The sequence below is a fragment of the Kryptolebias marmoratus genome, linkage group LG5 (assembly GCF_001649575.2).
Source record: "Kryptolebias marmoratus isolate JLee-2015 linkage group LG5, ASM164957v2, whole genome shotgun sequence".
NCBI lineage: Eukaryota > Metazoa > Chordata > Actinopteri > Cyprinodontiformes > Rivulidae > Kryptolebias > Kryptolebias marmoratus.
The window spans coordinates 10633302-10646534 of NC_051434.1; the positions used below are offsets into that span (position 1 = coordinate 10633302).

Genomic DNA, 13233 nt, shown 5'->3' on the forward strand with positions numbered 1-13233 from the left:
AGCTGCAGCTGATCGGTGAAGAAGCTCACAGGTGTTTAACTTACAGGAGATGAAACAATTAGTGGAGGAATCGAAGCTACTTTTGTTAGTTTATTATCAGTGTTTCTAAAAAGGAAACCTGGAGGTTCTGCATGTCTTCTCATTGTCACACTGTGAGTGAAAGCTTTGTGACTCCACCGTCATCATTTTATGGTGTCTTGTTTCCATTCACCCGGTGTTTGTCTTACTGGTAGGAGTTGCCGTCACCTTTTGCTGTCTCCCACTCCTGCATCTTGTGGCCATTTTTCTGTAGCTGTAGGCTCGCTGACGTGGTGTGCGTGTCTCCTGCAGGAGGAGTTCTCTTATCCCGTGGAGTGTTTGGCTCTGACGGTGGAGGAGGTGATGCACATCAGGCAGGTTCTGGTCAAGGCCGAGCTGGAGAAGTTTCAGCAATACAAAGACGTCTACACCGGCCTTAAGAAAGGAAAGGTAGGGCTTACACGTTCAGAGAAAATGCTCGTTTGTCACTTTTATTTAAACGCATCAGATAATGTTTACATCTCTGACCCAATCTTTTTTTTTTCTATAGATTTGCTTTTCATGTCGAACCAAAAAGTTCTCCTTCTTCACCTGGTCCTACATCTGCCAGTTCTGCAAAAGGTAAACTGAGCCACCGTTACCTGTAATATTTAACTTAAACAGGAAATCAACAAACTTTACTGCGAAATTTACAAAGATTTATCAAAACAAAACCATTCCACATCAGGTCTTAACATTAACATATTAAGTAAAAATGCTAAATTGCTGTTTATTGTATTTTTAATTTCAAAACAAAACACAAAGAAATTACCAAATTTTCCTTTTCTTTGGGAAAGACAAAAAGTTGCTAGAAACATTTTAGAAAAATAAGCCTTTATAAACAAAATATTTACTATTTATTAAATGTTTTTAAACGCAGCATTTCATCTGTTCAGACATATCCAAGTTAAAGGTTCATTTTATTTTTTCAGGCCGGTGTGCGCCCAATGTTCCAAAAAGGTAGGAGGACAGTTTTAACACATTTTAGTTCAGTTACACTCTTCTGTAAAGCTGCATACCCAGCTTTAATTTTAATTTTTATTCTTTTTAAACCCCAGATGCGTCTTCCGTCTAAGCCCTACTCCACGTTGCCCATCTACTCTCTGGGCCCCAGTACCACGACTAAAGAGAATTCTGACACAGCTTCTGCTCCGTCTGAGTCAGAGAAACATCACTCTGACTCTGGACACGGCATGCACAGTCTACGCAGAAGGTTCATGCAGAAATGCTTAACGTGCTGAGTGAGTTGGATGTGTAGTAAAACCAGATTCTCAACATTTCCTTTTTTGTCTTCAGGTTGTCCAAGCACAGCAGCAAAGACGGTCAGTCGCAGGACGAGCTGCAGCTGCCCAAGGAACTGACGGAGGACTGGGTCACCATGGAGGTCTGCGTGGGCTGCAAGAAGTTCATCACGGAGATCATCTCCTCCAGCAAACGCAGCCTGTCTGTGGCCTCCAAGAGGGCGCGAATTAACCGCAAAACCCAGTCCTTCTACATGTCTTCGTCCAGGTCGATCAACTTCACGCCCTCGGAGCGCACCATCAGTGAGGTGTAGAACCCCCACCACCACCACCACCCTCTTTGTGCACTTTGGTTCATGCCTCTTACAGTTTTTGGACATTTAATGAAAGAAACCCACAGTTTTAAGACGTTACAACATTAGAAATGGTTCCCCGCTCAGGTAAAGTTGCTGCCATCGTACCTAACGTGTTCTTTTTAGGAGGCAGCAACAGTTTGTTGTATTTTAGGTAAAAGAAAGTGCCGAGGTCATGTTTGTGAAACGAGCAAAGGTGAAAGTTCGACATAAACGACAGAGAAAGCCACACGTGGCTGTGATATCATGTAAATATTGCAAAGACCCAATCAATGTAAGCTATCGATGTTCCTGTTTACTTTTTGCACTCAGGAAGATAAACAGATTGTCTTTTGACAGAAATGCACTGTAGCGTCTCTCGTCAGGTCTGCAGGGGTCCCCTCCCTCTCTCTGATCCTTCCAGCAACAATTATGCCAAATGTTACACCTTTAACATCTCAGATCAAATGCATTTTTATTTTTTTTTATTTCAAATCTCTGAGACGACGTGTAGAGGGGTTAAATGGTCTAAGATTTTTTCAGGGTTGGTTTTAGTCAAAGTGTTTGTTGAATTTTGTGCCAAATCGTAACGTCTGAATGCCTTCGGAGCTACAGACCTGCTGTACATATCTGTGATAAACTCAATTTTAGGGTCATGTAAGGTTCTGTTTTTTCGCCCCTCTGCTCCAAAGTGGGCAGCAGAAACATGCGTGAAGGGTTTTGTACATGCTGTATATTCTGGATTGTCCCAGTTTTAAAATTAATTTAATAAACTTAAACTAAGTCAAAGAATAATTTGCCAGGTTTAAGGTTTCTGCCTCTTCACAGACTTTGTTGGAACGCTTCACTCTGTATGTTATGTTTGTTAATGTAATCAGATTTGATTTGTTTTATGGTTCCTAAACTCCTCAGTGTTAATATGCCCCTCAAAATCACAAATAGCACTTTAATTGGACCAAGTTTTGGTTTATGGAGGGTTTTTGTCTTTATTAATATTAATATAAATATTTGTTTTTCAGGGCCCCTATAAATGAAAACGTGTGTTAATGGCTGCTGTTAAAGTTAAAAATGACTTAAAAGACCCCACAGAATTGAATGTAGATGTTTCTGGAGAAGAATTATCTTTGATTATGCTTTAAGAACACCTTTACCCTTTCAAATGACTCCTCACAGTCCCACACAGACACACACACACCCCACACACACGAACACAACGAACACATCGTCAAATGAACCAGCCTGTTAAATAATGACGCCATGTTCCTACGAAACAATCCTAGAACCTCTGTAAGGAATGTGTGCATGCTGTATCTGAGATCTATCTTTTTATTAAGAAAATTCTAATAAAGTTATCATGATTCTTATGTTTTACTTTGATTGCCCCCTTTTCTAATTCTTAAAACAAATGAACTAAAGTGCATTTATTGTGTTTGTTAAACTGTTTGCAGACAGTAGAGGGCGACAGAGGCTCGACTTAAAAACAAGTCTTAGGAACGGGTGGCGGTGGCAGATTGTTTCAGGTAGTTTATTGCTGAATTCAGGACCGATGCATCCAGTCACACCGACTGATTTGTATCCGAACACTTTAAAATACATCTGCTGAAGTCTGAGAAACAACTCAGTATTTTACAAACAAATAAACAAATGTTACAAATGTTAAATTATGGTAAAGGTTATGAACAAATCATAGACTTTTTTATGCTCTTGTTTATGATTAAGGTCACAAAAACAAACTCTTGAAAATGAAACATTTTGGTTGACTAAAAAAACAATTTTGAGAACAATAAAAATAGTGAAAGGTGTAGCAAAGCAGGAACAAACACCCAGTGGAATGTGGCTCACAGTAAAAATAAGGTGAGAAATTTGGTAATTTTGAATTTGATGGCAGCAACACATCTCAAAAGTTGGGACAGGGGAAACAAAAGGCTGTAAATAAGAATCAGCCGGTGGAGCATTTTACAACTAATTAGGTTAATTTGTTGCCAGTCAGTAAAAGGACTGAGTATAAAAAGAGCATTTTAGAGAGGTGGAATCTCTCAGAAGGTGGGCAGAGGTTCACAAGTCCATTATTTTAAATAATCCCGTCATCTACAGTTCTTAAGATCAAAATATTTCAAAAGAAATCTCTGAGCTCAAAGAACAAAACAAAGTCAGGACTGGATGTTGTGATCTTCGGGCATTAAAAACCAGTCTGATTCTGTTCTGGACATCACTGCATGGACTGAGGAACACTTCCACACATCAATGTCTGTAAACACAGCTCACTGAAACATCCACTAATGCTGCTTAAAGCTCTATCCTGCAAAGAAGAAGCCAGATGTGAACACTATCCAGAAACTCTGCTGTCTGAGCTAAAGTTCATTTAAAACAGACAGAGGCAGAGAAGAAAACTGATCTGTGGTCAGAGGAATTGAACTTTGAATTCTCCTTACTAAAGAGGAAAGGAACCATCCAGCCTGTTTTCAGCACACAGATCAAAAGCCTGCCTCTCTATTGATATGGGGGTGCATTACTGTCTGTGTCACGAGCAGCTTACACATCTGGAAAGACACCATCAATGCAGAACAGTATATACAGGATTTAGAACAACATACACTCATTCAGATGACATCATTTTCAGGAAAGGCCTTGCATATCTCAGCAAGACGATGCTAAACTGCAGACTGGTTTCAAAAAGTCCAGATCCTGAACTGGAAACATTCGAAGACCCAGAACTGTTAAACAGCTAGAACCCTCCAACAGACAAAATATGGGTTTATGAGACTTCTTTAAGTTACATTTTACAAGTCGGAAGTTTTTAAAAATTAGAGTTGAATTAGAAAAGCGATGAACTGACTAACATATTTCAAAAATGTCCTCATCAGTTTTCAGATATATGGAAAATCATTTTCTCTCCGCTTGTTTAAATAAAATTACCAACACAATACATAAACAGAACAAAAGTTACAGTAGTGCACATCAGTTTTTTTGTGTTCATATTATTAAAAAAAAACAATTTCAGATTTTGTCTGGTCCCCACACAGAATAAGCAGATCAGCTAGTAACAGACACTGAAAATAACCTGCGTGGTCACAGCTTCTCTGAAGGGTGACCCTCACACACTGGTTTCTATTGAAAGGCAGCGAGCAAACACCCGGTCATTAAATGTCCCGAACAGGCTGTGTGTTTAGCAGCAGCTCAACGGTGCTCATCGGAAACGCCGCTCCGGGTGACTCATCCCAGCACATGACATCCGACGAGGGACAACACAAGCCAGTCTGCGTCGAATGAGCCTAAATGTTCCGCGTTGATCAGTTCGAACAGTATAACATTCTAACATTTTGTTTAGTCATCACGTGTAATCAGAAACTCCAGACAGCGCTCGTTGCTTTCAGGTCCCACACTAATGAGCACAGATTAAAAGTGAAACCAGATCCCAGATATTCTCCCATCTAAACTCTCTCAGGGAGGCCTCCGGTAACCGGATATTTAGCCTCTGCATGTGGGGGGCTCCTCATACCAAACGCTCCGTTTAAAAAAGCACTGCAAGCAGCCGGGTCAAGAGGTCGCACGTCAGTCACGTTGGAGCACAATACGCTGCATTCCCGTAACATCACGCCCAGGTTAAATATATTTGCATGATGGCGGAAGTTGAGCAAACGTGCCACCTGACAGTCTTTTAACATGTTTATGTGTCTGCATCACTAACATTCTTGTGTGTGTGGAGAAAATGACTCAATAAGTATAAAAAAAATCAAGTCAAACAGAATTAAGGTCTAACATTTTATAACAAAATAGTGCATTTTTAAGAAAATGTCTCAAATATGTAAGTAACAACACAGTTTTAGAAAGATAGATTCATTGTAAGGAAATAAATCCTCTAATAGGATTAAATGATGGTTGTCACGGTTGTGCATTTGTGCTGCAGGATAAAAATGCTGAAATTCTCCCCATCATTTCCTCTCCCTCTTGCAGTAAACGGGTCGCTGCAGCATCACTGAGGACCTGCCTCCACATTCAGCACGTGTCCTCGCATAAAGAAGCTGCAACAACGCACTGGCAACATTTAAACTGTTTGTTTGTCTGTCGTGTTAGCAAAATGTCTCATGGACCACTGAAAGGATTTTAATGAAACTTTCACAAAGTAATCATTGCATATACATCAACAACTGATTAAATTGGGAAGCCGATCTAATTCATGACAGCCACCACAGCTAGTCCACATTAGCTAAAACAAAAAAAAAAGCCACAACTCAGTGAATTTCACAGATATTGAGCTGAAATTTGGTGTGGTTGTAGCTGACAGTCATCTTCAACACATACTTTACGAACAAACATGTTATTGCTCATATCATCTTTTACGAGGCTTGACGAAAGCAGCTATGACTTTCTCCTTTCTCATCATAAAATGTTCATTTAAAACACCGGCAAGAAATGCTTTGCCTTTAACTTAATTTGTCTTTTATTTGATTTCTGAACGCAGCAAGAAATTTATTGAAACGACTTTGCACAGAACTAGACTTCTTGTTTTTTATTTTAGGGATGGGCGACAATTTAAAGACATAATTAAGTCCCCAAAACCTGAATAACGTTGACCCGGTTAGTTCAGTTTTTATCAGACACTACAGAAGGCAGGTCTTTTATTAACACTGCAGGAGCTCATATGTGTTGTGTGACAACATTTCTCATCATTGAGCGCACTCTATTAAGGAGGAATGTATTATTTACTATTGTATATAGTGTAAATTAAGTGCAAATTAACATGTGCCATTATCAGTTTTACAAGACAAAGAGAGCTCAGACACATTTCCCCTTTCTGTTTAACGCATCACAAAAAAAAGAAAAAGAAAAATGAAAATTGGAGCTGCCATACAGAGTGATATGCTTTGTATAAACGTCTTGGAAATGAGAGCTTCAACACAGAGCAGACATCAGTGCAAAGAGCTTTGAAAAGTACCCCTCATTATCTCTGACGTTCTCGTTTCAGTTCTGTCTCGGATTCCTCAGCACTGACACCTCTACAGGCTCCTGTTTGATCCAAGCAAAGGTCAACGTGACCAGACATCCTGCTCAGACACGGAGCTTCAGCCTGAAATGGTTCCCCGCTGATGCAGGTAGAGACCAACATGTTGTAGCGAAGAAGAGGTAAAGAACACACCCTGAAGCTTTGGCTCCAAAGTGGCTGATTGAGCCGTGGGTCACGGTGGGTTGGGCCTGTTGGAAACACAAACGAGCGGCAGGGAGCCGTGGTCAAACAGCTTGTATGGCAGAGAACCTTTGGAGGTCCAAACATCCGTTTTTGGGTCGTAGCACTCGAAACAGTCTGAGTCCTCGATGACGTCGTGGCAGTTGAGGATGCGTCCACCGGTGACGTAGAGCTTGTTGTTGATCACTGTAGCGCTGTGGTGCATCCTTCGCTCCTTCAGATTCTCACACTTGACAAATTTGTTGGCTTTGGTATCGTAGGCGATCATTCGTCGGGTATACCCTGGAAAATAAAACTTTTCTTGTTAAATCAGTTGACACTTATTGGGATATTTTATATTTACCTTGTACAGTACTTTTTTAAAGAAAAGAAGGCGTCTTTTTGGTTCAACACTATAGATCAGGGGTGTCAAACTCCAGGCCTCGAGGGCCGCTGTCCTGGAAGTTTTAGGTTTTTCTGCTCCAACACACCTGATTCAAATGGTTTAATTACCTCCTCACCAAATCAGCAAGTTCTCCAGAAGTGCGTCCACAAGGAGTGTTGTTTTAAAGCAAGAACACGTCTAAAATATGCAGGAGAGAGACCCCCGAGGACCAGAGTTTGACACGTGTGCTGTAGTTCCTAATACCGTAGCCTTGTTTAGTATTGTCTAAAATGTGATTTACAAAAGCCGAGTTGATTCAAAAGAAACAATTTTGTTCCACTGTGCAACGACCACGATACACAAACACAGATGTCATGTCTCTTGTGTTTGAATGATTTTATTTTTTCGCAGCGATGATTAGATAATCCTTCCTGTGTTATGGATGCTTAATCTGGGGAAGCTGATACTAAAAGTGAGGAAAGATAAGTGGAGTTGAGCCTTGCCATGCGTTGGAAAAAAATAACACACAAGCAGTGTCTGTTCAGCCAAAGAAAACTCATCACTCTCAAAGAGCTACAAAAGCACCCATCAGTGAGTTACACCCCTGCACACGGGTAACATTATCTCATTATAAGGAACAGGTTTACTGTCAGGACCATAGAAACTGTTGGTAAAATGATCCCTAAAGCACTAAACGTGAAATACTCTGCATCGTAAAATGGCCTCTGATTAGAGTGCTTTTGCTGTCTGTGCATTATTTGGTACAAATTAGAATGTCTTCCTGTTTAAACAAAGTCCTTAACACAGAAGCTGCTTATTGTTTTGTTTTGCCTTCAGCTGTTGGCAGTAATTATGCATGGTGTTGTCAGCCAGATAGCTCCCTGAACAACCTTGTTTGAAGAAATAAGAGTTCAGTTCTGACCAAATTTACAAGCTAACGACAAGTCCAAGAGACCAAAGAGGATTATTTGTCTTAAAACAAGTCCAACCTGAAACATTTCAAAGCAGTTAAAAAGATTGTTGTTTTATAAATCTTTATACTATTGCCAGTTTAACATTACATGGTTATTAGCATAAAACTAAATGCTAGCAGCAGCTACATAAAGCTGTGGCACTTCCGGAGTATCCTGGGGTACTTCCAACAGTAATATCATATTCCTGCCAGAATAACTATGTAATATAAAATGACAAGATGTAAAGACTTGTAAAATAAAGTTCACCTGAACTTCTATGATTTTATTTTTTAACTGATGTAGTTTTAGGTTGGCAGCAATCCATTTTGGTCTTGGTCTCAGACTAGCCATTAGCTCACCGGACCTATAAAAAGCTTTTAAAAAACTCTCTAACAGGTAAAATATTAACCATTCATAACCTTCATAACCATTTTAAAAAATCTAAGCTGTCCTTTTACATAATAGGAAGAAAGTCCTTGGTTCAAATGAGGAGTATGGGGTAGTTTTGCAAGAGAAAAGTACCTTTTGGTTGGATTTTTATGCACAAAAAGTAAACAGTATGATGAACAGAAGGAAAAACTCATAAAACCTGTGACCTGTACAACAAATGTAACCTCTTCAGACAACAGAATATGATAATGGTAATATGATAATGGTAATATGATAATGGTAATATGATAATGGTAATATGATAATGGTAATATGATAATGGTAATATGATTTTATTATAATGATCTTAGGAGATAATAGTGTGTTCCCACCTCCTATGATGTAAATCTTGTCCTCAATAACAGCAGCTGGAGCACAAACATTTTTCACCGTTCTCGTCTCCAGCCTGGACCAAAGGTTGCGAGAAATGTGATACACCTGCATCACAGCACAAACAAAGACAGTCAGTCTGAGATCCTACTTCTCAGTTTATGTATCTTTAGATTATAAGTGCCTGCCTGCTCATGGAAATGCTCTTTACCTGAATGAGCCGCACTGGGTTTTGCATGGCATCCTCCCCCCCAAAAACATAGATCCTTTGATCACTGGCTGCAACAGCTGGATGAAGCACAGCTGTGGGCATGGGCGCCATGGCCTCCCACTGATTAAACATACTGTTGTACCTCTCTACTGACTGAGAGATGCGCTTGTCAACCCCGATACCCCCCAGAACGAAGATGAAGTGCAGATAGGAAACACTTTGGTGGGCGAAGCGTGGCTCCAGCATGGGCTCAGCAGTCCTCCACTGGTTAGTTTTGAGGGATAGTGTGTAAACTGTAGCACTGACTGAGCTGTCGCCTGAAGCCATGCAGAGGCTGAGGCCTCCGAGGACGTACAGGATGCTGTGAATGCACACGTACGCAGCTTTGTACAGGCGCAGCGGGAGCTTGGCCAACCACTGCCAACGCTGAGTCCTTTCGTCGTACAGCAGAGCTTCTCGTGAAGTCTGCTCATTGTTTTTCCGTCCTCCGACCACCACCAGCGTTTCCCTGCAAGTGTAGCGTCTTGGCGTGGTCCAGAGTGGCTTCAGTTCACGGCTACACTTAGTGCTGGCCGTGAGCATGAGGCGTCGAACCGACTCAATTATCTCTGTGCAGAGGGTGGAGGACTGCACCAGCGGGTCGTTGGCGATGAACTGGAAAAGGTAGGTTGGATGGATGTACCGCAGACGAACTTTCTTGAAGAGGTCGTGAATGGCCCCGCGTCGCGAGAATGGGTCATGGTGAATCCATGCCAGGAGGGTCTCAAACACCTGCTCCTCTTCAGCACAAAGACGGTCATCCTCGAGGTAGCACATGAGCTCCGGAAGAGACAGCTCACAGAAATCCTCTGTGGCAGCTACATCAGAGAAACACCTGACGGCCATCTCCTTCGCCCTGTCCCTCAGACTCTCACAGTGAAGGATCTCGGAGAGCCGGATCATGCTCAGGCAGTTTTCAGGACTCAGCTGCTCCTGAAGGAACATGGAGCAGGCCTCAAAGAGACCTCCGTAGTGAAGCATGGAGGCTGCCTGCATGAGCGGGAGCACGATCTCCATGGTGATGGCGACGCAGCCTGTGTAAACATAGTCCACAATGCCGACGAGCACACTGGACGAGATGCCCTTCAGATTCACGCGGGCCTGGCTGCTCTCCAGGAAGTTGTTGCAGAACATGGCACGGAAGTACGGGCTGCTGGACACCAGGACGTTCCTGTGGCAGGGGATCTCCTGGTGCTCGGTGCAGAGCAGGACGTCAGTCAGGATGCGCTCCTGCCGCAGGATGTTGAGTTGGCCAAGCAGGTGGCAGGGAAGCTCTGGGTCTTTGAAAGAGAAAATATCCTGTCGCCTGACAGCCATCCTGTTGAAAGAAGGAAAAGGAGACGGAAAATACTTCATTAGAAAGTGGCAGAGGACAATGTAGACAAAAACACCAAAATGAATATATAATTGTGTCTTTTGCATGTTTATTGTTTGTTTAGAATATATGTTGGTATTTGCATCAGATTTTTTAAATATTATATTATATATTGTTGTCGTTTCTTAAATTTGGATCTGCCAACATCTTTTGAAAAGTTCTAAAGGTCAAAAGTCTGAATAAATAAATAAAACTGTTGTTAATTTATGAGAGAAAATTCTGTAAAAGATGACAGTATTCAGTATTTGGTAATATAAATGAATATGCCAGCAAACTAACTAATAAATAAGTAAAATATCTTCTTTTTTTTTAAACCAAACCAGATGTTCTGATAAAGAAATGTCTCAACTCATGTCCATATTTGGGTTTGGTATTATTGAGATCTATCCTGTTGTGTCAGCCTGACCTGAAGAAAATGTCTGAGAGAAAAGAGTTAGATACCAAAAGATATGTGATGTAGGTTCAAGGTTTAAATACTGCCTGATTGTAACACAAACTTGGATTTTTGCTCGACTGCCCAGAATGACTCAGTGTTGATAAAATCCCAGTTTGCTTTTGAGGATGAAGAAAAAAAGTCTCTTCGACTGCAGTTATCTGGATTCATAAATCCTGCAGGTGTTTCAGAAGAAACCATGAGGTGTTCACAGGTTAGAAGAATATTATGTTTGTAAAATGTTGAACCATTTAAGAACTGTTTTTTTAGTGTATATTTACAAAGAAGGTTAGGATTTTATCTAACCAATTTTAACATATTTATGTCAGCAACAGCAGAACACAAGTAAAGCTGGAGAACCAGTATTTCTTGTGACTGAGTTTAATGGAAAGCCATTCATTTCTGACTCCTCCCGAGCAGCTGTTCTAATATGATTCACTGACTTTCTATTTTCTATTTTAAACCCTATCTAAATGATCTTGATACACCCGTCCACCATGGGGCCACATCTGTCATCAGGCTGCCCGTCACTGCAAACATTAAAAGGCCGCGTCAACAGAGCTCGTCTCTTCGTCACTCTGAATCTCTCCCCCTGGACCCATTTCTCCCTCACAAACTCTGCTGCTATTTTGAACACATCGTGTTTTTCTTCTTTCATCTTCCTCTTCTCTCCCGTTCGGGTGACAGGGGATGATCCAGCATGAATTTCATTGGACTATTAGCAACATCTCTGAGTAAAACACTTGATTCACTCCCACTTATGGGGCCCGGCCTGCCTGACATATTTAGACACCTAATTATTATTGAGTATTATTAAATGCAAGTGGCTGAGAGGGACATTTCACAGCAGACTGCTGCTGGAGAGCCAGATCTTCAATATGAATAACATTAAAGACCCAAAAAACTAATAAAAAATATTTTAACTTCTGTAATTTTGCAAACTAATTTCAGATATTTACATTTTTAAGCATTTTAGCCAAATATCATAAAACTAAATCTAATATATTTGTTAATTTTTGAATTTCCCATTTAGACTAAAAGAATCTTGGAAATTAAAATGTAATCAGCTCTCTTTTAAACCTAAAAAGAAAGCTTATAATTAACAACATAAAAGAAATCAGTTACAGATTTATGAATAAAAACCAAGTAGGAGAGCTGGTTTGCTGCTTAAACTCATTTCAAACACTCTGAAGAATTAAAAGCAAATGTTTTAAGAGTGAATCTGATGGCTTTCAGTGTAATTTCTGTAAGCGGAACTTGTTTTTGATCCGGTGAATCCTTACCTCCTGCCCTCAGAGAATCAGTAATTCCCACAGTGTGCGATCGGCTGATGAAAAATCAAGAATTACAACAAAAACAAAAACAAAAATTAAAGTATTATCCAGGCATGCATCTGAAAAGCAAAATGACCCATAGAACTGACAAAGTTTTCCCGTTAGGTACTGTGGAGCTTGCCATGAGGCTGCTGTGTACATTCCTTCATCTAAGAATAGCTTCCTGGCTTGCTGTGACTCCGCCGGGCCTCTCATGTGACACGGAGCTGTTTGGCCCTGCCAGGGTCCAGCAGAGGGAGCGTTTCCAACAGAACCCTCACAGGGGCCTGAATCAGCCTTTGTGCATGCCCACCCAGGCTGCTGCTTAATCCGAATATCCCCCGAGCTGCAAACCTTTGCCCATCTTCCTCTGGTCTTTGAGTCTTTCCTCCTCCTCCTCCTTTCTCAGTGTGAGTCACCCAGAGTGGAGGTAATTATACAGTAAATCAGTGCTGATGGGACAGGTTGATCAGGATAAACAGCTGGATGCTCAGTTTCCTCTGTGTGGAGGTGTTTTCTTAAATGTGCACAACTGAAAATGACATTTTATTCCCTACTTCTCATTATTATTACATTTACGTTGCAGAAAGCAGCATCTCTGAGTCATACATACAGTGTAGTAACTGAGAGCTTTGTCCAAAGAGAGTGTTACTGTTGGAAATTTAAAGACTACCTAATTAGTTATATAATATTAGAAAAATTGGAGGATGCTTTGACGGTTCTTGGCTTATACAGAGTGGTTAAGGTGTCCCAAAGAGAAAACAGAAACCAACAAATCACAGCAAAAATAATGAAAGGGTATTTTTTGACAGGCTTAAATTTGGTGCGGTGGTAGCTTAGAGCAGTGGTGTCCAATCCTGGTCCTGGAGGGCCACTATCCTGCATGTTTTAGGTGTTTCTCAGCTTTGACACACCTGATTTGAATGAGTTAGTGATTAACAGGCTTCTAGAGAACTTAAAGACCTGCTGAA

The 13233-nt window shown here is 40.9% G+C and overlaps 2 protein-coding genes across 5 annotated transcripts in view; one reads left to right on the top strand and one right to left on the bottom strand.

Annotated features, from left to right (window-relative positions):
• The window catches only part of spire1a (spire-type actin nucleation factor 1a), a 24271-nt gene extending 21270 nt beyond the window's left edge, over positions 1–3001 (top strand). For all 4 annotated transcript variants that reach the window (XM_017425351.3, XM_017425367.3, XM_037975680.1 and 1 more), the window contains 5 exons: positions 331–468; positions 569–639; positions 990–1017; positions 1116–1270; positions 1354–3001. In XM_017425351.3, the coding sequence (XP_017280840.1) occupies positions 331–468; positions 569–639; positions 990–1017; positions 1116–1270; positions 1354–1612 (651 nt within the window). In that variant the 3' untranslated portion in view covers positions 1613–3001. The remainder of the gene's footprint in view (positions 1–330; positions 469–568; positions 640–989; positions 1018–1115; positions 1271–1353) is intronic.
• klhl38a (kelch-like family member 38a) lies at positions 2968–12417 on the bottom strand. The gene is made up of 4 exons (XM_017422550.3): positions 12233–12417; positions 9103–10459; positions 8894–8999; positions 2968–7097 (listed from the first exon to the last, which is right to left on the bottom strand). The coding sequence occupies exons 2-4, from the start codon at positions 10456–10458 to the stop codon at positions 6808–6810; spliced, it is 1752 nt and encodes a 583-aa protein (XP_017278039.1). The 5' UTR covers position 10459; positions 12233–12417; the 3' UTR covers positions 2968–6807.
• Positions 12418–13233: the final 816 nt, after the last annotated feature.

What these genes read in the sequence shown, in the direction of transcription:
- klhl38a (XM_017422550.3), bottom strand. Translation starts at nt 10,458, where the DNA reads ATGGCTGTCAGGCGACAGGATATTTTCTCTTTCAAAGACCCAGAGCTT. An exon ending in ACCCAGTGCGGCTCATTCAG is followed by an intron (nt 9,000 to 9,102) that starts GTAAAGAGCATT and finishes GCTGTGATGCAG; the next exon opens with GTGTATCACATTTCTCGCAA. An exon ending in CAAGATTTACATCATAGGAG is followed by an intron (nt 7,098 to 8,893) that starts GTGGGAACACAC and finishes TTTATTTTCCAG; the next exon opens with GGTATACCCGACGAATGATC.